This window comes from Mus caroli, chromosome 2, assembly GCF_900094665.2.
Source record: "Mus caroli chromosome 2, CAROLI_EIJ_v1.1, whole genome shotgun sequence".
Lineage (NCBI taxonomy): Eukaryota > Metazoa > Chordata > Mammalia > Rodentia > Muridae > Mus > Mus caroli.
The window spans coordinates 1,314,953-1,339,693 of NC_034571.1; the positions used below are offsets into that span (position 1 = coordinate 1,314,953).

Here is a 24,741-nt window from a genome sequence, read left to right on the forward strand (position 1 = left end):
CATGCATTTGTACTGCATATGTGTGCACTCTACACTTTCTAACACACACACACATACACACATATGCATACACATACACATATGCAAAAAAAGACATTTAGAAGAAGCCTAACAGTGATGTACTGGAGCAAACAATTTGGTGTTAATAAAAAAGGAAGGGCGGACTCTACTGGAATCAGTAGCCTCTGGTTTCTAATAAATCTTCTCAGGCACACATCCCGCTTGGCTCTCCCTTTCTCTGGCTGTGAGGGGATTCCTAGACCATCCTTGGTGAACTTGTTTACTTAGGAATCCAGGGTATCAAACGTCCCCACATTCTCCCATTTGATGAGCTCCCAGCCCCACCTCTACCCTTCCACGCCTATAATAACTTCAGGCTCTGGGAATGGGTCAGTCTGTGAAGGGCAATAACAGACATCATGGAGTGTGTTTATAATCCCAACACAGTGGAGGCAGAGACAGCAGGGGCCCTGAGGTAGCTCACCATTCATTCTGCCTGACGGTTGAAGACTAGATGAAGTAGTCGGAGGGACGCCATTCCCCCAGGAGCAGGATCTCTCACAGGACAATCCCACCTCCTCTCTCTCTGCCCCTACCCAGCACTATACATTGGTTTCTAGTCAACCCATTACCAGATAAGTATCAAAGGAAAGCAGAACATTGTGGTGTATAGGAGATGGAGACAGGAAGTCAGGTGACGTCATCATGGACTATGTCATACATGTGAGGCCAGTATGGGTGAGACCCTCGTTTTTGTTTTAATCAAACCAATATTCAGCTAATGACATAGCTACCCCTTCTAAAACATTTCCGTATGGATATATCCCCTGCAGCATCCCTCACGACATAGCTAGCCCTTCTAAAACATTTCCCTATGGATATGTCCCCTGCAGCATCCCTCTCCCCAAACCTGTTTTCAGGAGCTAAAGATTAGTTTGTGCTTTCTAGAGTTTTACATAAATAGATCATGTCATCTATACACTTGTTAAACTCTTTCATTTAAAACTTCTTCATTCAACTTACGTATTTTCAGGCTCACCCCTATATACCACCTACAGTGATAGCGTTGCTGCATAGGATTCCATATGGGGATTGTGCCTCCATTCATTCATTCATTCATTCATTCATTCAATCTGCTGCTGGTAAACCCTGGAATTGTTTTAAGGTTGGGCCATCCTAGTGTCTCTCCATATACAGTGCCTGTGAACTCTAGTGTGAGAGACTATGTAGACAGATGCTTCCTTTTATGTGGAAGAAAGTTGAGTGCCTAGAAACAGAATCATGGTTTCATCCTGTGCAGGGTCACGGTTAAAAAACCTGTGGCTCATGTGGTATCTCAACTGCTTCCAGCAGGACGATGTGAGGATTGTTGGCATGTTATTAAAGTGTGTCGAGTCCTATAGGAAAAACACACAGCCCAGAGCGGTAGAAAGGGAACGCAGGCCAAGGGAGTGAGCTGCGGCTATAGGAAGCAGTTAGCACCTCTCATCTTAGGGCTGTGCCTCCTATCCTGTCCCCGCCAGACAACACTTCTCTCGAGAACTCTCCCCCCTCCCCAGAGAATTCCTGTGTGTTCCTCCAATACTGGAATCCCAGGAAGGATTCCCACGATCCAGTGGGTTCTGCCTGTGGAGACCCTCATCTCCAAACACCTACACAATCCAACAACCTAACCAGCCTGTCTCTCCTTTCTCCAGGGGACACTTGAATTGGCTCCAGCTCGATCGGAGAGTCCTGGAGCATGACTTCCCCAAAAAGTCTGGGCCAGTGGTTCTGTACTTCTGTGTCAGGTAGGTACCCCTGGGACACCTCCCTGCTTCCATCTCCTTGTTCTTCATCAGAAGAGTCTAGAAGAATGAAGAGACTAAAAGGAAAGTGCAGATTGAGTGTGTCTTGGTCTGTGATTAAGGATAAAAGTCATAGCACAGCTGTATTCCAAGAAGAGGAAAACTCCTGGTGTGGTTGCTCTGGGTCCAGCAGTGTGTTAGGTGGTCACAGACTGTCACACAGACTGTATGAAGGGTCGTGTGCCAAATGAAGATAAAGCTTTATTTTAGGGAAGAGGATGGAGAGGGTCATATATCTCAGAGTAAACTGAGTCTTGTGTTGTGTAATGAGTCCTGATATTCTTTTCAGTGCCACTGAAAGCTCTATATTAAGTCTCTGTGGTTTTTGATTCTGTCACAAATGCCACTTGAAATGTATAGAATTTATCTCAAATAGGACTGACTGAAATGTCCTTTCTGACAAGGGAGGACAAAGTATCAAAGATGTCAGAGGACTGAGGAGATAACTCAGTGGATAAAACACTTGCAGACTTTGAGTGTGTGTGTGTGTGTGTGTGTGTATGTGTGTGTGTGTAGAGTTAGGTGGACATAGAACTTGCCTACAGTCCCAGTCCTCAAGAGGCTGAGACAGGGAGTCCCTCAGGCATATTGGCTAGTTAGACTTGCTAATTCTGAGATCAACAAGAGTCTATGTCTTATTAAATATATTAGTGAGCAATCAAGAAGGACACCCAGGGTCAATCTCTGGTCTCCACATGCTTATGGACACTTGCAAACATACGTACACATACCATCCACAAAAAAAGAAAAATACGATATGCATATGTCATATGACACTTTTTAAATTTTCCATTGTTTTGTGTATATATAAGCATATACATGCCACTGCATGCGTGTGGATGTTAGAGGACAACCTCTTGGAGATGATTCTCTTCTTCCATCTTTATCTAGTTTCCAGAGACCAGACTTTAGTCTTCAGGCATAGGTGACAAGTGCCACTCACAGGTGGAGCCATCTCACCTGCTCCTAGTATAGATCATTTAGGGGTCTAACCTTTTCACTGTTTTCTGAAGAGCCCAGGACTGATCACTTCTGTTTGCAAATAGGCTTAGAAGCCTAAAGGAGAATCAAAATGCAAATAAGCAGCAGAGTCCGGAGATAGTGTTTCCAGACACATCAGCTCTGAGCACCCACCCAACCATAGAGCCCCTAAAAGCACTCTTTCTAAAACAGTCACCAGTATTGGAGAGGAACTGGGGGCCTTTGTTTTGATTTATTTATTTTTCTCCTGGTTCTGAGGCTTGAACCCAGGGCTTTGAGTGTGCTAATGACTACACTACATCCTTGGTCTTCAGATGAGAATGGCTCTTTGCCAACTCCTCAGACCCTGCTCCTCTTAAATACACTCACAGAAAGCAGAAGTGGGGGTGGAGAGGGCTTGCAGGCCATTCCTCCCTGAAGAGCAGGGTCAGGGTTGCAGTTCTAGACGTAACAGTCCTGCCTCCGCAAACAGCATCCCCCAAGTCTCAAGTAAAGAGCTAAAGGGTCCATTTAACAGGCTGGAGTGTGCGTCTTTACCTCAGCTGCCGGAGTAAATTTCAGCTTGCAGTTAATGCCTTTCTGATTTGCTTAACAGCTGCAGGGATATCAGAGCTAATCTCAGCCATTTCCATTACTGATGGGATGATTTCAGTGCCATATTCTCTCTAATGGTGTCTCAGATGAATGGGGAATAACCTTATAAAACAAAGCTAACAATTCCAGTGAGAGGGGACGGTTGGATCAGGACAGACTTGGTTCATTAACTTATCATCATAGGCGGAGGCACAGACTTGGCCACATGGTAGGCTCCTCTTCCTTACACAGCTTTTTTTCTAAAACCATAATTGAGATTTTATTGTTTATGCTGAGAGTTGGTACAAAGACATTGCAATTTAGGTGCAATTTATTATTGTAGTTTTATCATTGTGCATGAATGTATGTGTGTGTGTGTGTGTTTGTGTGTGCGCATGCATGCATGTGTGTGTGCATGTGTGTGTGCATATGTGAACAAGTGTGAACATGTGTGTGTGAAGTGTGTGTATGCTTGCATGCTTATGTGTCACAGTGCAGAGGGCAGAGGACTTTGCGGAGTCTTTTCTCTCCTTCCACCTTTGCATGGATTCTAGGATCAAACCCGGGTTGTCAGGCATGATTGACACGGCAGACTCTTTCCTCACAGAGCCATCTTGCTGGCCCAATCTGTGTGCAATTGTTAACATATGTACTGGAAATCTGTGTGTTGTGATTCGCTTTGAAATAATTATTCTAACAACTTTGCCTCTTCAAATCTGGAGGAAAATTTCCCCCCAAAGAGGCATTCTGGTACAAAGATGCTGAGGTCTGTAGGTCTGACCAACTTGCAGTTTGATAACACATAGATGTGTGTTTGAATTGTCATTCTTCCAATTACCTTAGCAAAATCATTAGAGAACTAAACTGGCAGAAGCTGTTCACAGAAGCCTCACGGTTCTGACTGGGCAACAATCAAGGAGCAGTGTAGAAGGAGTATTTAACATGTTCGAGACCTACTCAGTGCACAACCAGGACCCCAAACTGTCATTTGAGATGCTTTACATTGTAAACTATGAAACTGACCCCCCACCCCTACAATGGTAAACTCACCCCCAGTATAGCATTATTTTTTTTTACTGAACCAAATAATAAATAATTAGTAAATGATTTTATCTCTGAAAAAAATTTATGGCGGGACCTGAAGGTTACATGCCTTTAATTCCAGCACTAGGGAGGCAGGGGCGGTGAGGCTCTGTGGGTTCGAGGCCAACTTGGTTTACACGGAGTTCTAGGGTAGCTAAGGTTATATACCATATAATCTTATGGTATGATCTTTCTCAAAGGAAAAAAATCTGTATGGCTCTGGGGATAGCTCAGTCAATAAAGGGGTTACAGGAGCTCAGTTAGAACCCGAGTTCCTGTAGAAAGAGCTGAGCATGGTAGCAAGTGCCTGGAATCCTAGCACTAGTGAGAGAGAAACAGAAGAATCGTGGGATTGCCAGCCAGCCAGCCAGCCTAGCTTACTCGATGAGTTCCAGACCAGTGAGAGATCTGCCTTCAAAAACCGAAGTGGGCCACTCCAAAGGAGTGACATTGGAAGGTGATCTCAGGCCTCTACACATGCATGCATGTACTTGTATGAACATTTGAACACACATACACACCAAGTCATTTACACTTTAAAACTGAGGTGAGGTGAAGGTCTCTCACTCTTTAAGCACTGTTCCTTTTCTTGGTGCTTTTTGTCAGTATTATTGAAGAAGAAGAAAAAAAAAAACAAGAAGCAAGCAAGCACCAGGCTTGGCCACATGCCAAGTGTCAGTGCAGACGCCAGCTGTGTGTAGGTTTGGGGATTCAAACCCCGGCAGCAAAGCATTGAGTATTGAGGTCTCTTCAGGTGTGCATGTTTTTCAGGGCACCCCAAGCTATTTTCTCTACCCAAACCCAGTGACAGGGGAGCCGGGAATGTTCAATAGTTGCTAACTATAGCAAGAACTAGAAACCAGACTGTCCAATGCCTGCATGGCACCTACTTCTGCTCTGCAGCAGGAAATGACACCCCTGCCTACTGTACTTTCAGTTGGCCTTAGCAAGAATCTCAGGGAATGCTCATTATAGGAAAATCCCCAGTGTGGTGGTGCATACCTGTAATCCTAGCACTGCAGAACCTAAGGCAGGGGGATTGCTTCAAAGCCATTCTGTCTCAGAAAAATAATTCCATCGGTAGGGGTGCTCAGTGGGTAAACAGCTTTCTGAGCAAACACGAAGGGCTGAATTCAGACCCCAGCACCACTGTAAAAGCTCAGTGTGACTGAGATCTGAGGAGCTGGGGCAGACAGGAGAGGTTCCTGAGGACTCATAGCTGAAATGGCAAGTATTGGGTTCAGTGAGAGACTATCTCAAAAGCAAAGTAGAAAGGTGATTGAGAAAGACACTTGGCAGTGACCTCAGGCCTGTACAAGAGCTCACGCAGGAAAATATATATATGGGGGTATACACACATGTGCACATGTAAACCTACATGCAGATCATTTTTTTGATCTCCAAATTCCATTTACAATCAAACATTGCCTTCTTTATTTCTTTAATGGGGTGTGTGTGTGTGTGTGTATGCACCAAGTGCCCTGGGAGACCAGAAGGTGGCTTTGGACCCCTTGGAACTGGAGTTACAGGCAGTTGTGAGCTACCTGGGATGGGTACTGAGAAGCAAACCTGGGTTCTCTGTAAAGTCAAGCACAGCTCATCAATTCTTGTCTGCTATTTCTTTGTACGAGTTAGACAACAGATATAGTCTTTCCTTTCCAGCTCCTGCCCAGTGGGTCTTTCCAGAGGGTGGCACTTTTCTCTGTTCAGTGTTTTCCTAAACACAGCCTCACCTGAGTGCTTTGAGCTCATCAGGTCCAAAGCATTTGTAACTGGGCCACCCGTTCTCTTTTCTCCCCTAACCTCCTGCTTCCATGATTCTGTGGTTCTGTGATGCTGTTATTCATCCTCTTGTGTGGACTGTAAGTCCTGAGCTCTCCCCAATCCTCTTCCTGTTCTTAAGTCCTTGGATTCTCCAATGCAAAGCCTCTCTCTACCCTTTTCTCTCCTGTTTCCTCCCTGAATTCAGCCCCTTATGTGCTGTCACATGAACTCCTGCATCAGTGTCTCCAGGTAGCTGTCATCCCAGTCCTGGCCGCAGGAGTCTAGCACACTCTGTGATCTGAGCCTCCCTTTTCAGCTTGCCCAAGCAGCACTCGAACAAACTGCTCATTTATTTTCTCCAAGAGAGAAGGCAGATTCTCCACTGAGGTGAGCTAGCTTCACAGAAGAACTGTGTCTGGAATTTGCTGCTTCTCTAATGATGTCCCCTTTTGCTGGAAGAAGATGCTGACCCTTGTGATTTGTCTGAGAAAACAAAAGCCAATGTGAATGAATGCACTCCATCTACCTACCTCCTTCCCTACCGACTTGATTATATCAGCTTCATCTTTGTAGATCCTGTGTCCGTCTACGTACACACACACACATTACACATATAAACATGCATGTGTACAACGCCTACACATATACACAAACATACACACATGCAAAACATACAGATAAATGCACATAAATATCATGCAATCACCCACATATACATATTCAAAGCCACACAAATACATATTCATGTACACACGTATACACACATCCTTCAGAAGACTTGCTTCAGCCTCTTGAAGTCACTCTTCCCTTTTCGTTCAATATTACCAGAGCTGCAGCAAGCACTTAGGTTCCAGCTGTCCCCTGCCTCAGAGCTCTTCACTGCTCAGCTACTTTATCCTGGCTTCATCCTCATTAGGGGCACATCTTCTCTCACTGCCTGAAGGAAATTCTCTCCCATGGTGCACCCAGCCATTGCTCTTTCTCTGCTCCCTCCCTCACGACATGTGTCACTGCTTTCTCAGCTTGTAGCAGCCCGCCCCTCTGATATGGCCTTCTGTGGCCCTGGCTGTGGCTTACCAAGCTTACCTTGGTGGGCTTTCAAGTCTGTGCTGCTGTGAGGTTCTAATCCGAATCTTCTGTCTCCGTGCATGACTCTGCCACAGGCTCCCCTGCTCCGCTCCATGTTGGTGTTTGCCTCACTTGTCTCTTCCCTTACTCTTCCAGTGTGTGTGTGTGTGTGTGTGTGTGTGTGTGTGTGTGTGTGTGTGTGTGTGTGCATGCTCGTCCCTGGCTCCCAGTACCCTCATTTCACTGACAGTTCCACCCCCCTCTCCCAGCCCTGACCTCTATCAATATCCCAGGGTCCCCTCAGCTACTATGGCTATGCACCCAAGTGCAGCCTGAACCCATTGACGTCATCTCTTTCCTGCCCCTCACACACACGTTCCACAGCAGTCCATCATCCCTGTAACTGACACGGACGCTCCCTCACCAGCTCCGCCCCTCCTCCCCTCCACAACCCAGGTCCCTGAGAGTCAGCCCACAGCCCGCCCTCCCACCCGTGCCCACCCGTGCCCACGGCCCTCCCTCCCTCCCTCCTTTCTTGTTCTTGCTGCTTTTACTTTTCTGCATCTTAGATTCCCCACCCCCACCCCACTTGCCAAGCATGCGCCATTGGCTGCAATTCCTACCTGCTTCTCTAACCCACTCCCAGAGCTTCGTTCTCTTTGCTCAACTCTGCTTCTGGCCTTGGCCCTCCTCCCCTCCTCCCCTGCTGCCATTGGGCACCTTTCTAGAATGCTCGATGCTAATGATCCCCCATTATCATTAGTGTGTACCTCCACCTACCTGTTCAGCTTCACTTCTGCCTGCTCCCCTCTGACCATGCTAATCAAGAGCTCGCCCAGCCATTGTGACTGCTGTAAGGCAAGGTCCAGCAATCTAATAACGGGTCCAGAAAAAAGAAATGGGAGGGAAACATAGCTACATAGCCAAGGAAGTCTATGCATTTTTGTGGGCCCAGATTTGTGCTTGGAAAAATTCCTACATATCGGGGGAGTGCCGTGAAGTGTGTATTCAGTTAAATCCCCAAACTTAGCCGCTGTGTTTGTGGGAGAATAAATATTAGATTTATCTCTTCAGACCTCGAGTTTTATGAACAACAAACTGAAATAAACTATAGGAAATTGACAACAAGGGACTGGCTATTATCTAGAAGAAGATTCTCTGGCCCTGAGGATGTCTCTCTCCCTGATTGAGACAATAGTTGCTACTTCCTGTTCCTTGAAAGAACAATGGTGTCTTATTGGAGTTGCCTAGCTAACCCAACCTTGCCTTAATTCAGCTGGGTCCCTGGTTACAAAGTAAAGCCTCTGAAATTCTAAGTATCAGAGGCACTTGGCTGCAGAAATCCACAGCTTACCATCCACATTATTATCACCCCCTCTTCACCACCGAAAGTCAGCGTTCCAAATGTGACATTTGTGTTCATTACAAAATGAAACCACTGGCCCGTTTAATTAACATTTGCTGTAAATATTCAGTGGTTCCCCAAGTGCCAAGAGGTAGCTGCAAGAGTGGCAGCGGGGCAGGGGCCTGGCAGAGCTCTCGCTGGCTGACGTCATCTGGATAGAGGTCAGTTACAGCCTTAGCTCAAAGCCTCTGTGAGGTAAAAAAAAAAAAAAAAAAAAAGAGATGCCATTCCCCAAGACCGCAGGCAGGCAGGTCCAGATGTATAATCATTCAAGCAACGAGAATGGAGTACATACCTTGACTTCAGACTGGGATAAAATATTGAGTCCCGAGTCCTCTGAGCTGCTGTGGGTGTGACATGGCTCCTGGAGGTTACAAAGCATCCTGGCCGGCTTTGACCTCAGCCTAGACAGTTGTTCCTTTCAGCTCAGAAGAAAGCACTAAGATTATTCCTGGTGTGTGTGGAGAATAACTTATTTTAATATGTACATTTTGTGGGTTGGAGAAATGACTGGTGGGGGTAAGACTGAATAAGCTGAGGGCATGGCCAGCTCAAAGGTATGGTTAAGGGGAAGGGTTTATTATAGGTGTGAGGAAGAAAACAGCCAGAGGCATCTGGAAGAGCACAGAGCAGAGAAGGCAATAGAACACGACCAGCAGTCTGGATTTGACCATGGGGTTAGAGGAGAGAGAAAGAGAAGGAGAAGACCAACATGGAGCAAAATGGGGGGAGGGGTTTGAAATAGCAGGGCTATAAAGAGAAGTGAGTATCTGGGGAGGGAAGCCCATGAGCTAAAGGTGGTGCTGAGAAGGCCCAGGATGCTAGCATGGACTCTGAAATGTGGGCTTGTACTTGTGATGCTGGGAGCCTGGAAGCCAGCGTGCACTTTAGTATACAAATAAGCACCACAGATCGGTGGTGCCAGTGCCAGTGATAAGGGAATGGCTCTTTGGTAGAGGGGGAAGCAGCTTCATGGCTTCCTGAGGAATGCTGGCTTTTGTCTAACCACCAGAATTCGGGGAAATGGAGTTTCCTTGGGGCCTGACAGCTGCCAAGCCTGATGACCTGAGTTCTCTCCCTGGAACCCAGGAGGTGGAAAGAGAGAAAGGACTCTGCCAAGCACTCCTCTGTCCTCCACAGACACATGTGCATCCACACACAGGGGTTTGTCTTGCTATTCAAGTATGATGAAGCCAACAGATCAAGGGTTGAAAATGTCCTGTGACAGAGCCCAAGAGAAGAGGTGATGTCACATGGTGCTGGGAGAGTTGGGAGGCAAAGGGGGGCTAGGGAAAAGAAGGCAGTATCCTCTACTGGGCTTTCTATGGAAAGCCACTGCTGAGCTGGGAAAACAGGCTTGGGATTGGCTAATTTAAATGACTATGATTCCAATGAGCTTTCCAACCTAGGGCCTTTCCCAGGTCGTCTGGAACATGTCTCTAGTCAGAAGGGTAGGGGACCATGAGAGAAGAGATGATGGCAGCATTTGAAAGTCAGTAGAGGTTGTAGAAGTGAGACTTTGGGCCCCTTAGTCATACTTGAGAGTTAGAGCTCTGATGGCCATGGGTAGCTTACTAGCTCTATGGACTGGCTGACATTCACGCATTGTAAAGATACGGTTAATGCCCAGCAGACCTGGGTTGCCTGTGCAGACCCTTGCAGCGGAAGATACATCTTTTATTTTCCCTGCACTCACTCAGAAGGTTCTTTGTAAACTGTTTGAGGAAGCCATCCCTTCCCTACATGGGCAGTTAAGGAGGAGCAACAGTGCCCCCTACTGACACAGGGGACCACAAACCAGATGTTCATAAAAGCCTAGTTTTTTGGAAAGGACAATCTCGACTTTTCTTGCAAACCCTCATTTCCCCAGAAATCTCTTCAACCTTGTGCCCGCCCAGGGTGGGAGTGAGATGTCTCGGGTCTCTTTTCATCCAGACATTTCACTTCAGAGTTTCCTAGCACAGATAGAAAGTTCAGGATGAATTAAAAACCCAAGGTTATAAACAAACACATGTCAGGTCCCGAGCCTCCAGGATTTTCCGGTCTGTTGTCTTGGTGATAAAGGTTAACAGAAAACTGTTTTCTGATTTCTGTCAAGAGCAGGATTGCTCTCTCTGTCTCTCTCTCTCTCTCTCTCTCCCTCCCCTCCCCCTCCCCCACTCCCTCTCTTGTTCTCTCTCCCTTCCACCTCTCTCCTAGCCATGCTTGTCATTTCTGCACCTCCTTGGACTCGCCTGCCAGATGGTAGACGTCCATGAAAACGGAAGCGGGCGCCTGAGACAGCAGGGCTGCCGCCTCATTTACTTCTCCATTACCACAGCGCGGAAGGGAGAAGTGGAGTGTTGGGTTCTTAGGAAATAGTCTTCAGGAGAAGCCTGGGGCTGAGGAGGGGGATACACAGGACATCTCTGTGCTTTAGTTGAGGACTAAGGCAAACGGGATAAAGACACAGGACTTGGAAAATTGGACTATTTCAGACCCCATGGGTTTCCATTCAAACATTACTATGGTGATAAGCCTTCCCTATCAGGCTTGGGAGGTCACTGGTGGGTTTTTGTCATTAAGAGACAAGCAAATCAGCAGCCATGCTTTAACCACTTTCTGTGTAGACAGGGAGAGATAGAAAGTAGCCTGAAACCTGGCTGTGTTGGGGGGTGAGACCCCACACCTGAAGTTTTATGACATTTTGCTTATCATTTGTTATTTCTTTGTCCTTACTCTTTCTCTGCTGATGTGGCTTAAATCTGAATTATACACATACACGCACACACACACACAGATAGATACACACAGACACAGACACATGCACACACACATACACACAGAAAGACACAGACACACACATACACACATATACACACAGATACACACACAGAGACACATGTACACACACATACACACACACACACAGAGACACAGACACACATATACACACAGAAAGACACCGAAATAAAGACACACACACACACAGAGACACAGACATACACACACAGAGAGACACAGACACACACACAGGCACAGACACACACAATCACATACATTTGTTGAACGTTCGGGCCCCACTGGTGCTGCCATTTGGGGACACTGCACAGAACCTTTGTGACGTAGGACTTATCTAGTAAAGGCAGGTTGCTGGAGGGAAACTTTGGAGGATATATTTGTCTCAGTTCCAGCCTGAGCTCTGTGCTTCCTAAACCATCCACCAAAACACGAGCAAACCCTTCTGAACGACCCCTCAGCTGTCACGCTGTCCCCGCCACGCTGGACTGGTGTCTCCAAACATCGACCCCAAATGAGTCCTTCCTCCTTTTCATTGCTTCTGTGAGGTGTTCCTTCACAATGACAAGAAAGTAGCATACTACCCCTTAGAGACTCTGACCAAGGTGGGACAGATTGGAGAAAAGCTGAGCATCAATGTTAGCAGTTATGTCAGGCTCTGTACTTGATCTAGAGGCACAAAGATAACAGTGGAATGCCCCATCCCTCCCAGAGGCCTGGGTTGTCAGAAATGACAGGGCTGAGGAAGTGTGCTGAGCAGTGCCCCAGGAGCTCAGGGGAGGGGCTGTGCTTGCATATATGGTGGAGCTGGGGGTGGGAGAGCAGGAGCCATAGCAACGTCCTCTGTGGGATGGCTTGAGCAGAAGCACAGCTGTCAGGTGATCTCTGAGCCAGCATAAACTTCCAGGAGTGCAGTCCCATACTCACCCAGCCAGCCATTACCCCACTGTGTCCATGTCTCACTATCAAAACGGAACACAGTACTAGGATAATAGCAGACTCCCCCGAAGGCTAACGGTGACTTTTCCACTATGTGATAACTTGAGTCTACATTTGTGGAGTCTAAAATAGCCCAATTTTCAAAGTGCTTCCCTGTCTGTGTTGTTTTTATTCCTCTCGTTTTCTCTCTTCTTTCCAGTTTGTTATTCTGCCTGCCCTTTACCAACGACAGCGCAGCTAGAGAACGACCAATCCCCTCTCACGGGCTTTGCACATGAGGACCATTCAGTAATCCTTTGGAATTTTGCTAACTCTGACTTTGCAGTGAGTTGCTGTTGTCTGTTGATGGAGGTGACCGGCCTGTCTCTGAGTGACACCAGGTTCACTGGCACCTGCACACAGTCACCAGAGCAGCTTCTTCACACACATCGCTCACTCGCTTAGTCTACAGTCTACAGACCAGAGAGAGGGTTCTGAGACTGGCCTGCCAGACCTGGGTTTTGCGAAGAGAGAATTTTGCTGTGTGTGTGTGTGTGTGTGTGTGTGTGTGTGTGTGTGTGTGTGTGTGTGTGTTGAGATAAGGTTTTGTGTAGCCTAGGCTGACCTCAAACTCTTGCTATGTAGCTAAGGGTGACTGTAAACTTCCATTTCTCCAGCTGGGACCTCCCACAGCTGGGATTATAGGTGTGTACCACTAAATTCAGTTTTGGCTTGTTGTTGTTGCTGCTGCTGCTGCTGCTGCTGCTGCTGTGATGATGATGATGATGAGGAGGAGGAGGAGGAGGATGTGGGTGTCCAGGCTGAGGAAGCTATTTTGGTTTAAATTCATTCCTAGTATCTAAAAAAATAAAAAGACTTCTTACGTGGAGATCTTTCGAGTCCCACTCTCCTCTACAGTTAGCAAAAGAGAAGCCCGATACAGTGATGTGTCATGCCATAAGTCACACAGATTAGATAGCCAAGGTTGGACCTCTGGTGCTTGACTTCCAGGATTTTCATCATCAGGGTGTCATGGTGCTGAACGGCCAGGGCATTTGCTTCTTACTTTGCCCACTTTCCCCTCTGCACCCCGCTTGTCTGTCTATTTCCTAGAATCCAAGGGACCAGTGCCCATCGAGTCTAGTCTGGGTTTCCCTCAAACACCCTGTATGGATCCTTAGACCAAACGGGCGGTTGCATTATCTGATTAAAGGATTTAATTAACTCTGAATTGATGTATATAAAGGCATGTTTAATGCAAACTTAAATAATGTCCGCATGTTTCATCTTGAGAGAAATCCACACAGTCCATCTGATAAGAATTCAGTTTTCATTTGGCTTAGCATGCATGCCTGTCACAGCGTTAAGAGCACTTCTCCCAGCCTCGCCATGTGCCTTGGGATTCAGTCATTCTTCACCACCCTCAGGGAGGCACATCAGAAGCCACTGAGGGCCGGGTGACCACTGCCTGCTGCTCCATTGAACAGAGCACATTCTCCTTTAAAAGCATAGCTCTACAATGATTACAATTTTTAAAAAGTAACATGAGAGAAATAGCAGAACAAGACATTGGACATCAGGTAAGGAAAGAGAAGTAGAAGGCAGCTCAGAGTCTGACATCGTCATAGTTAACACAGCGCTGTGAGAGCCACATTCAACCTGTCTGTGGAGACTTGGCTTGAAAGAGCTTTGGAGAGGAGTGTGGGACAGACAGGTGGACCCGAGATGCCGCTGGCCTCTCAGCTGAAGTAGCCCAGTCTGCCTCAGTCTACCCTCACTTTCAGATGACTATAAGTAATGCTTTGTTGCCACTTTGAGGTTGGGTTTATTTCCTTGAAAACTATGTGCAGGAATTTGGTGTCTCATCACTGGAAAAAACAAAAACCAACCCCCCCCCAAAAAAAAAACCATGAAAACTCAAAATTTATAGTGCTTGTTTATTAATACTTGTTAGGTCATTACACGTGTGCACACACACACATCCACGTTTTGCCCTTGGGTGTGAATTTTAAAGGTTTTGGGGTTGGGTTTTAAATCAGCGCCCAGGGTTGGTGAAGCAATTCTTCCGTAAAGTGCTTGTCGATCCACACAAGCACGATGATCTGAGTTTGATCCCCAGAACCTACCTGAAATCAGGAATGGTTGCACCTGCTTCTAATCCCACTACTGCGAGTGGAGGAGCAGAGATGAAACCCCAGGACTTGCTGTCTAGCCACCAGAGTGTAGTTGGTAAGCTCCAGGCCAGTGTTTGTTTGTTTGTTCCTAAATGTGGACAGTCCCTAAGGAGCCACACTCAGGTTTGTCCTTTGATGTCCATAAGCATGTGAACACGTGTTTCCATGAACACTGCATACATATGTGGGCATACACATAGACACACACACACACACACACCCCTCTTATTAACTAATAACTTACTAGCTAGAACTGCTTTGTCCTCAGAGGAAGGCTGTTGTTATAGTGCAAAAACTCCTGTATGTGTTATAAGGCTATTTAGGTTTAGAGTAGTGTATGTGTATGTGTGTGCACCTCCATGAGTTTGTGTGTACCTCATAGGTGCCAGAGGGCATTGGACTCTCTGGAACTGGAGTTAGAGGCTGTTGTGAGCTACCTGATAGGGGTGCTGGGAACTGAACCTGGGACCTCCAGCAAGTAAACACTCTTAACTGGTGAGCTATCTCTCCCATCCCACTACTATATATTTAATATAATAAAAATTACTTCACTGTGTAGAAAACTAAGAATCTCAGAACATTGGAGTTACATAGATTGATAGCTCATTAGGCTTTTGATTTGCATTTCCCTAGTGCTTAGTGAGACTGGAATGTATTCTTATATGCTTATTGGTCTTGAATGTATATTTAGAAAATGCCTGTGCACATATGTGTAAGACATGGTGTGCCCTCAAAGAAGGCATCAGAGACGATTCTGATGGCCCCTTTGCTTTTTATTCACTCAGCACTGGAAACTCTAAAGCCACCCAGCTCAGCTTTAGTGATTTCCAGGCCCCCTGTGCCTTACACATGGTTTTTCCTCTTGCAGATTCTACATAGAGAGCATCTCCTACCTGAAGGACAATGCTACCATTGAGCTCTTCTTCCTGAATGCCAAGTCCTGCATCTACAAGGTAGGATTGTGCTCTTCCCATTCAGTTTCTAAAAGAAATAGAAAATACCAAAATATTTCCCACAAGTCAGTTTATTGATTAGGAAGAGTTGTTTATAAATTAATTGCTATTAATAACTGAGAAACTGCATGCGAGGAAATCCACCAGCTAAACAAGACCTCTTCTGATCTTGTCACTGTCCAGGCTTTAGGGGCGTGTTCTTCATGGGAAGGAGGTCAAAGTAGCCGAAAAATCAATCAAGTAGTCACGTCATATCCACAGTGTAGAGCAGACAGAAAGGGATGTGCACACACTCGCTTGCCTGCCTGTGCTCAGCTCAGCTTTCTATCCTCTAATATTACAGTTTAGGGCCCATGTCTAGGGAATGATGCCGCCAACAGTGGACTGGGCCTTCCCATGTCAGTTAACTTAGTTAAGACCCTCATCCACAGACCACAGACCTAACCTAGACAATCCCTCACTGAGACTCTCTTCCCAGGTGACTCTAGGTTCTGCCAGGTTGACAGTTAAAGCTATCCATCATACATTCATCCTATGAAGCTCACATGAAGCACAGGCTTGGACTTGTATGTGAGAGGCCTGGATCCTCACAGCTCTCCCATGAGGAAGATGAGGCACAGGGAGACTTCCATATCTAACAAGCAGAAAGTTACTCATTTGGTTCAGGGGAGCCCAACTGCAATCACCAAGTCACTCTCTTTGCAGAGTATACCCAGAGAACTTCAAATGTGAGCATGCATGTCTCTGGTAAAGTGGCCACTAAATACTACTGGAAAATTCCAAGGAGAACTCGTGGCTTACGAGTTTCCTAGTTCAGTAAATCCTGTTTTGAAGCACTGTAGTGGCTCACCAAACTTCAAAGCAGGTGGGCTGAGATGGGGAGCAACTGCCGCTTTCTCTTGGGGAAGTTCTTTGCTGGATTGCATGGGATAATTCCATCATTCAGAATGGTGGAGGGCCTGGTAGAAATCAGGTTCCCCTCTGCAGAAAGACTTCACTTGGTGGTAACTGATGAACCAGGACATAGACTGACTGGGCTCAAACCCAGAGCACACAGACAACAGTCCTTTAAGTTTTGCTGACTGGTGGGAAAAGACATTAATTGTAGATCCAGGTTTTAAATTCCTTCCTTCCACTAACCCTTAATTTTCTTATTATAGAGTGGAAAGAATAATAGTATCCAGATACCTTACAAACTATAGGAGCACCTGGTGGGTTGGTTGGTTTGATTGAATGGGTAGGCTCTGATTTAAAGAGAGAGAGAGAGAGAGAGAAAGAGAGAGAGAGAGAGAGATAAAGAACAAAACTGAGCACTGTCCACCAGGTGGCAGACTTGAGCTAAAATAAATGGCTAGAAATCAGTGAGCTTTTGAAAGGGCACTCATACCACTTCCTGCCGGGTGTCCCTGTATAAAGGGGAAGGAAGCTGTATCCTGGAGTTGCTCGGTTTCTCTTGTTCATACCTGCTGGGCTTATAGAAACCAAGAAAATTAAATTCTCAGAAGCAAATATTACAGATTTCCCAAGAGCAGGTGCAAGCAGCCACGCCTCTAAAACTGGCCTCATTTAAAGTCCAGATGGACTTTGAATGGAGCAATGCTCCTCTAAAGTTTGTGTAGACAGAATAACATCTCAGGACCACTGCTTAACCTCCGTCATCCAAATATTTCCTTTGTAAGCACACAGATTTCACTAACAGGGTTATGTGTTCATGGTGAGCCTTCTGAAATTTTGCCAAGGAGGAGGCTGATGTTCATAAGAACTATGAGTGACCAGACTACAGTGCCCTGTCGGCCATGTCCAACAGCGTGGGACAGAAACAGACGTCCACACGGTTGTAGATAGTTAGGTTTTTCTGTGGCCAACATGAACTAAATATGAATGTTTGCCTCAGTGTCTTCAAGCTTCATTTTTCCTTTTTGACTAAACGCCGACATTGCAAGCCCAGCCCACGTCTGGGAAACTCCTAAGACAAGTACTTAGCACTGTGCCACACACTTGATCAAGTTACTTGGATTCTGATATTCTTTTCTTGGCTACAATTTTCTGTGCCACCCACATGTCCCAGCTGTACACTGAGACATTATCCCAGAAGGCAGGGTGATGTGCGCATAAATATTGACTTCACCAGGAGTTCAGTATCCGACCACTTGCTGTTTTTTGGTGCCTGGAGTTCAGTATCCAACCACTTGCTGTTTTTTGGGCCTGGCGATGGTGCTTTTCTTTGCACTTGCCTGCTTGCATTTTGCAGACTCCAGGTTGAGCATAGGGCCTTACCCGCTTTAGGCGAGTACTCTACCGCTAAGCTATATCTTGGGCTCTCCTTTTACCTTTTTTTTTTTTTTTAAAACACAATCTCTCACCAGGTTATCCAGGCTAGCCTTAAACTCACCATATAGTCCATGCTATCCTTGAACTTAAATTTTTCTGCCTTGGCCCCCTGAATAGCTGGAATTTCAGACCTGCACCACCATACCCAACTCCTACAGTGTTTTAGAACTATGCTGTTGAAGTAAAATAAGCTATTTACCATGCCTCTTTGCAGACCTATTTCCATTTATATTTTAAAATATTAAGTTGTATTTTTGACACTGAGCAGAGCAGCTGAGAGGAGACTCAGCAGTTAAGAACACTTGTTGTTCTTACAGAGGACCCAGGTTCGGTTCCCATCAACCACATAGTGGCTCACAGTTGTCTGTGACTCCTGTCTTAAGAGACCTCATGTACCCTGGTCACCAGGTACTCACATGCCATATATAGATGCATGCAGACAAAACACATATACAAAATAAAAACAAATTAGAAAACATCTTTTAAAAAATTATTTAAAGAAGTCAGGGGCTGGGTTTAATCAGAACTAGGAGTGTGTAGTGACTAGTGAGAGGCCCTGTTTAATCCCCAACACAACACAAAGTGTGTGTGTGTGTGTGTGTGTGTGTTGTTATTATTAAAGTAATAGGAGACAACTTAAGGGGCAAAGAGAGGTCCAATGGTGGCTTGGCAGTCATAGTGCTCGTCTCCAAACCTGGAAACTGAGTTTGACCTCCCAGGACACACATGGCAGAAGCAGGGACCAACCTCCCACAGGGTGTCCTCCGACAGCCATACCTGTTCACACGTACACAAGCACAGACACTGTCCTAAACCGTGGAGGTCAAATCGCTCCTGAAGGCCCAATAGCAAAGGTGACCATCTCCTACACACCCAAGGCCTGCCCTCTAGAGTCCTGTTGCTGCTGCTTCTATTATTTGCCTCTTTCTTTCTAAATAAATGTCCCAGACCTTCCCGATCTGTCCCCTCTCCATTCATGAATTCCTCGTAAGAGAGACTGGGATTAGTGTGTCCCCGAAGCCACCCACACTCTCCCTCTCCTAGGTTCCTCGGGGTAGTTGCATGCTTCTGGGTAGACGCCATAACAACCATCAGCGTGACATTATGACTAACCCAAGCATCTCCCCGTGGCTGTGATTCCTTTCTTTCTTTTCTTTTTTTGACAATGAGTTGTTTTACCTAAAGGGATTCGTTGTCTTGTTTTCGCTTGTTTGGCTTCTCCGAGCCGTTGGCTTTTGCTCACAGTTCCCACCCATTCCCAGATCTATTCTCGTACTCTGTCTCAACGTCAATGGCGATTCATCAACAACCTCTGGTTTGAGTTCTGTGACTGCTGCTGCTATTGAGTTCCTGAGTCTTCCTCCTGGAACCCTCTGCCCTCCAGTTCCAACACGAACTTGGCTGGGTTTCATGACTCCTTCGTGGGAGGCCACCTTCCTGTCCGGGTCTTTCCCCACCCCCGCTCTGTATTAGGTCATCTGTCTTCTGGGATTTGTTTGCTTGTTTGTTTTACACAGATGTTTTCCTGGACAGCATCCCCAAGTAAATCTGGAGAAAGGATATCCTTACATGTCTGAAAATGTCTTTATCCTCCCTTCATGGTATCTTAGAACAGTGGTTCCCAACCTGTGGTCACGACCTCTTGGGGGTTGAAGGAGCCTTTCCCAGGGGTTGCCTAAGACCATCGGAAAGCACATATTTCTGATGGTTTTAGGAACTGAGACACCACTCCTCTATCATCTCTAGGCAGGTCCACGCACCTGTAGATACTGTCACGTGAGTACATGACATGATGGCATTGCACCAACCCCATCACATACCCTGAACAAATACAGGTGTACGTGACAGGGTTAGCATAATAATGTACTTAGGTGGACCAATCATGCATGTGTAGAGAACAGTTACTATGTTGAAAGCAGCAGAATTGGAGGTAAAATGACCCTTTATGAATTATAATTACTAGGTAAAGTGTGTGTGTGTGTCTGTGTGTGTGTGTGTGTATATATACCATGTAAACTTAATCTGGATACTGATCCATCTTTTTATATACAGCTGTGGTTGATATGAATACTGCCCCATTGCTTAGTAACAGTAGCAAAATAAGAGTTACAAAATAGCAACAGAAATAAAGTTATGGTTGGGGGTCACCACAACATGAGGAACTGTGTCAAATAGTCACATCATTAGTTAGGAAGGTTGAGAGAACCATTGGCTTAGCAGTTTGATTAGATGTAGGACTACCACATAACAGCATCTCTCAGAATATCAGGTGATGTATTGGAAATGTCCCCCCACTCCCCATGCTGTCTCCCAACAGCTGGATCTTTGGCGGCCTTTCTCTGCATTCCTCTTGATCTAAAATTTCAGTAGTACTGGTCTCTGTAGACACTTTGTATCTCTTGGCTGGTAGGTAGATACTTTTATTCTGGAGACTCATATTCTTCCTGATATCTCCTTGTTATCTCGTCCTTCCCCCCACCCCACCCCACCCCTTGGAAGTGCTAGGAATCAAAAGCTAGGGCAGGCTTGTGTCCAGGGTTCCATTTCTGGCTTTTATTCTGTTTTCTGAAAGGCTTCTGTCAGCAATGCCTTTCATCTGTTCTTCTGGTTTTTAACCATATGTCACGCACGCGTGTGTGTGTGTGTGTGTGTGTGTGTGTGTGTGTGTGGTATGTATTATGTATGTTTCAAAGAATATCTTTGTATTTCTGCTCTCTCTCTCTCTCTCTCTCTCTCTCTCTCTCTCTCAAATATCCTATTTTCAGGCCTAGAAAGATGGCTCAGAAGGTATAAGGCTTTCTGTTCATGGAGAGGAACCCAGTTAGTTTCCCTTCTCCCACTTCGAGCAGCTCACAACCGCCTGTGACCCCCACTCCAGGGGATCCAGTGCCTTCTACTGACCTCCACGGGCACCGCACATGCCTGGAATACACACACACACACAAATAAAAGGAAATATTTGATATTGGACTCCTGGTGTCAACCTCTAGCCTCTATATTCTTAAAAATAATACTTGATTGCTTTAAAAATATAATACTATCTCTTATTGTTCTGACTACATTAATTATTGTGTATGCTCAGCTTCCTGTTTCTTCTCAGTGTGTCCTTTTTTAAAAAATATTTGCCTTTTCTGTAGAATAGCATCCCCACCCCCATCCACCAGCCCCAACTCCCACCCCCACTCTTTTCTGCTCTGGGGGGGGGCATGTATGCACTCATGTGTGTGTGTGTGTGCATGTGTGTGTGTGTATCTGTGTGTGCTTGTGTGCATGCATGCGTGCATGTGTGTGTGTATGTGTGTGTGTTTGCAGGTCAGAGCTCAGCCTCCATTGCCAGTTGCTTTCCACCTTAGGTGGTTTTAGCTGTAGCAGGGAATCCTAGTCTGTCCATTCATAGTTACAAGTGAGCAGGAAAAGCTGTCATGCTCTGAAAGCATGGGTCAAAATAAGCCTCAAAGGCCCGGGGTGGGGAAAGAGGCAAATGGCAGCTGCTCTTTCCATGGGAACCTGAATATCAACCTCTGGATGAGGGACATACCCTCCCATTTCCTCCTGGGACATGCCAGTCTCCAGGACGTAGGAGAGAAAGCCGCTTTGGTTTGGAGTGTAACCTTCCCTCCAGTGCAGCCTCCACTCATCTACGGAGACACTGCCTCTCACCCCTCCGTCTGCAGGGAGGGTGGCTGTCTTTCATTTTGTTGGTTATTTTTCTCAAGCCACAAACACGGTCTTGGTCATCCTTCCTTCCTTCCTTCCTTCCTTCCTTCCTTCCTTCCTTCCTTCCTTCCTTCCTCCCTCCCTCCCTCCCTCCCTCCCTCCCTCCCTTTACCAGGAGTAGAAAAGCACAACTTTGGCAAATTCCTCTCTCACTTTCTCTTCCTTTACACACTCATAACGTCTACAAGAAAATCAGGGGGAAACAGCATAACTTAACCCAACTGTGGAATATTAAATCGCAACGGTTATGATGTTTTAACTGTCTATGGAGACAGGGGGACAGTGGGGAAAATTACGTTTAGGGGACGAACAAACCTCCTTTAGAAATGTGTGTCCACTTCCATGGAAAATTCCAACGAGATACTGCGTGTTCCCTGGGTGAAAACTCATGAGCCAGGGGAGTTATCCTGCCAAATCCTCCCTCTTTGAATGTGACTCCTTATGACAACTGGAGCTGTCCATGAGTCACCCTGTAGAAGGCCACCCGGCTGTCACACAAGACAGGAGAGATGGGGACAATGGACTCTTGAGTCCTTCCACATTCAGAGTGAGGTGAATCGTCTGTCCCCGGAGTTCGGTAGTGAGAACAGTGCTGATACAGTGGGCTGTGCTTAGAATCCTAGCACAGGGGAGACTGAGGCAGAGGGATCATTCTAGACTACATAAGAAGATTCTGTCTGAAAAGAGTTCAGGCAACTAGGGGACAGTGCTGACCAAACTGGAAAAACCGCAAGGGTCCATCCCCAGTACCATACAAACCAATGTGAGGGCATACGCCTTCGATGTCTACATTCAGGAAGTGGAGGCAGGAGGATCAGCAGCTTAGGGTCATCTTCCACTGCTTAGCAAATTGGAGGCCAGTCTCACACACACACACACACACACACAGAGAGAGAGAGAGAGACAGAGACAGAGACAGAGACAGAGACAGAGACAGAGACAGAGACAGAGACAGAGACAGAGACAGAGACACAGATAGAAGCATAAGACTTGTCAGTAGAGAGCTGGCTCAGCAGTTAAGAGCGCTTGCTGATTTTACAGAGGACGCAGTTTTGGTTCCCAGCACCCACTTGGTATTGACAACTTCCTGAAACTTCACTTTCAGGTGATCCATTGTTCACTTCTAACCTCCACAGGCTCCTTGAATGCACACGGTGTACATTCAGGCAAGCACACAAATGTATAAAACAGGTGAATTAAAAAGAAAAAATATTCATCACGTTCACATCCCGACAAAAGCTAGCTTATAAATTGATGTTTTTTTAAAGTTTTATTTTAGATGGAAATATTCTATGCTAAAGTTATGTAATATGTTTAATGTCCTTTTAAACTTTATCAATTAGAAAAAAATGATTCCCACAAATTATGGATCCTAAAAGTACAAAGGAAATTCAAAAGTTTTTGCTTTAACTTTTAGCCTTAATCAGCTTCATACACAAAACCTGGGAGAGATAAAATCAGCTCCTAAATCCAAAACAACCCTTCAATTCCACTCCTCAGAGGAGCCATTTGATATTTGTTTGCTGTGGGTGGGGCGACCTAAGTTTTGCTGCTCAGAATGGCTGCCATGCGGTTGTAAATCTCATACTCAAACCCTGTAACGTTCCACGCTTTGAATCCGCTACAGTTAAATTGTACTTGGTCTCAGTGTTTACCTCAGCTGAGCCACAAGCCCAAGGTCTCCATCTGAAGATGGAGTAAAATGTGCGTCCTTGGGCACACTCCATCAAGTGAGGTTTGGGAAAGGTGGCGTGCCCCACTGGATTTTTACCACCACCGCCCATTACCTGTGATTGACTAGGCGTGTGGCTGATGAACAGAAAATTACTTTTTATTCATGACCTTCTGATCCCACCAAGCTTCGTGCTTATATCAAACTCTGTCACTGCCCTTGCAGCAAGAGCAGAGGGTGACAGAAAAGACAGAGCCGGCTGAGGTGGTCCAGTTCTATAAGCTCAGACCTTGCAGGTAGAAGCAGGAAGATCAGGAGTTGGAGGCCATCCTCAGCTAAATAGCAAGTTGAGGCTAGCCTGGACTACATGAGATGATCCCCTTTCAAAAGCTGAAGAAGAAAGGGCAGAGACGGTGAGAGCGGGATGAGGAAGCTGGGGGGGAGAAAAGCCCTGTTCTGTGTGTGTTGAAAGGTCTCATCCAGCCTTTCTTCGAGGTGTCTGCCTCGGTCCTAGAGCTTCATATACTCCTCCCTCATGTAATTACTCTTGGGTTTCGTTGGCCTTTTAAGTCTAAGTCCTATCGTTAGTGTTGATTCTGAAATAAATGGTCTACATTGAAGAGCTCCAAAGAGCTTCGCTATTGAACCTGTGACGTCATCTCCTCCGTAGGTGGGAGAAACGAAGCCCTGAATCTAGTTCCACAAGATGAGGGACCAACATAAACAGTAGCCTCAGAATATCAGCCTCATGAAACCCCATCCTTCTCTCCCAATCTGGCTAATGAAGATGCAGTGTGTGTGCCTGCATCACCAAGAGCATAAAAATAGGGACAAGGGAGGACTTTCTTATTCAGCCTTTGAGAAGGAAACTCGCATGAACTGATCATCTTGGCAATGCATAGCAGACTTTGGGAAGAACAGTTCTTGGGACCTCAACATAGGCAGGCTGTCTACAGCAGTTAGCAGAAGAAACCCCAGTGAAACTGCAGGGAGGGCGCCATGGGAATCACGCCATGATCTGTGCATCACAAGGCAAACATGACACGACCTGACTGCTGAAGGTCTGGCACAGGCTGACAAAAAGGAACTCTGCAAGTTTGCAGAGGTCCTGTCCATGCCCAGACGCAACTCCACACAGTCATTATGTGTTGTGCAACGGGGCATAGTAGCCAAACAACCACAGAAGGTAGCCAGGGAGATCACCTACATATGACCTCATACCACAGTCTGATACCATACACCACATCAGTCAGGGTTCTCCAGAGAAACGTAGAAGGATACTTACTGTGTGGAGCTGGTCCATGTGACTGAAGGCTGAGAGGCCTGTGGCGTGTGTAGCACCTGCAAGGGAGAGCGCAGGAAAGTTGCAGTTGTGGCTCAGCCTGGAGGCCTGAGAACCAGGGAGGCCAGTAGTGTAAATGTCATCCCCAGGATGGGAGAAAGCAAGATGGATGCAGTAACCCACAGAGTGAGCAAT

At 46.2% G+C, this 24,741-nt stretch overlaps 1 protein-coding gene across 8 annotated transcripts in view; it reads left to right on the forward strand.

Annotated features, from left to right (window-relative positions):
- Frmd4a (FERM domain containing 4A) overlaps window positions 1–24,741 on the forward strand; it is a 584,600-nt gene that overhangs the window by 451,267 nt on the left and 108,592 nt on the right. For all 8 annotated transcript variants that reach the window (XM_021186444.1, XM_029471433.1, XM_029471435.1 and 5 more), the window contains 2 exons: window positions 1,698–1,790; window positions 15,460–15,544. In XM_021186444.1, the coding sequence (XP_021042103.1) occupies window positions 1,698–1,790; window positions 15,460–15,544 (178 nt within the window). The remainder of the gene's footprint in view (window positions 1–1,697; window positions 1,791–15,459; window positions 15,545–24,741) is intronic.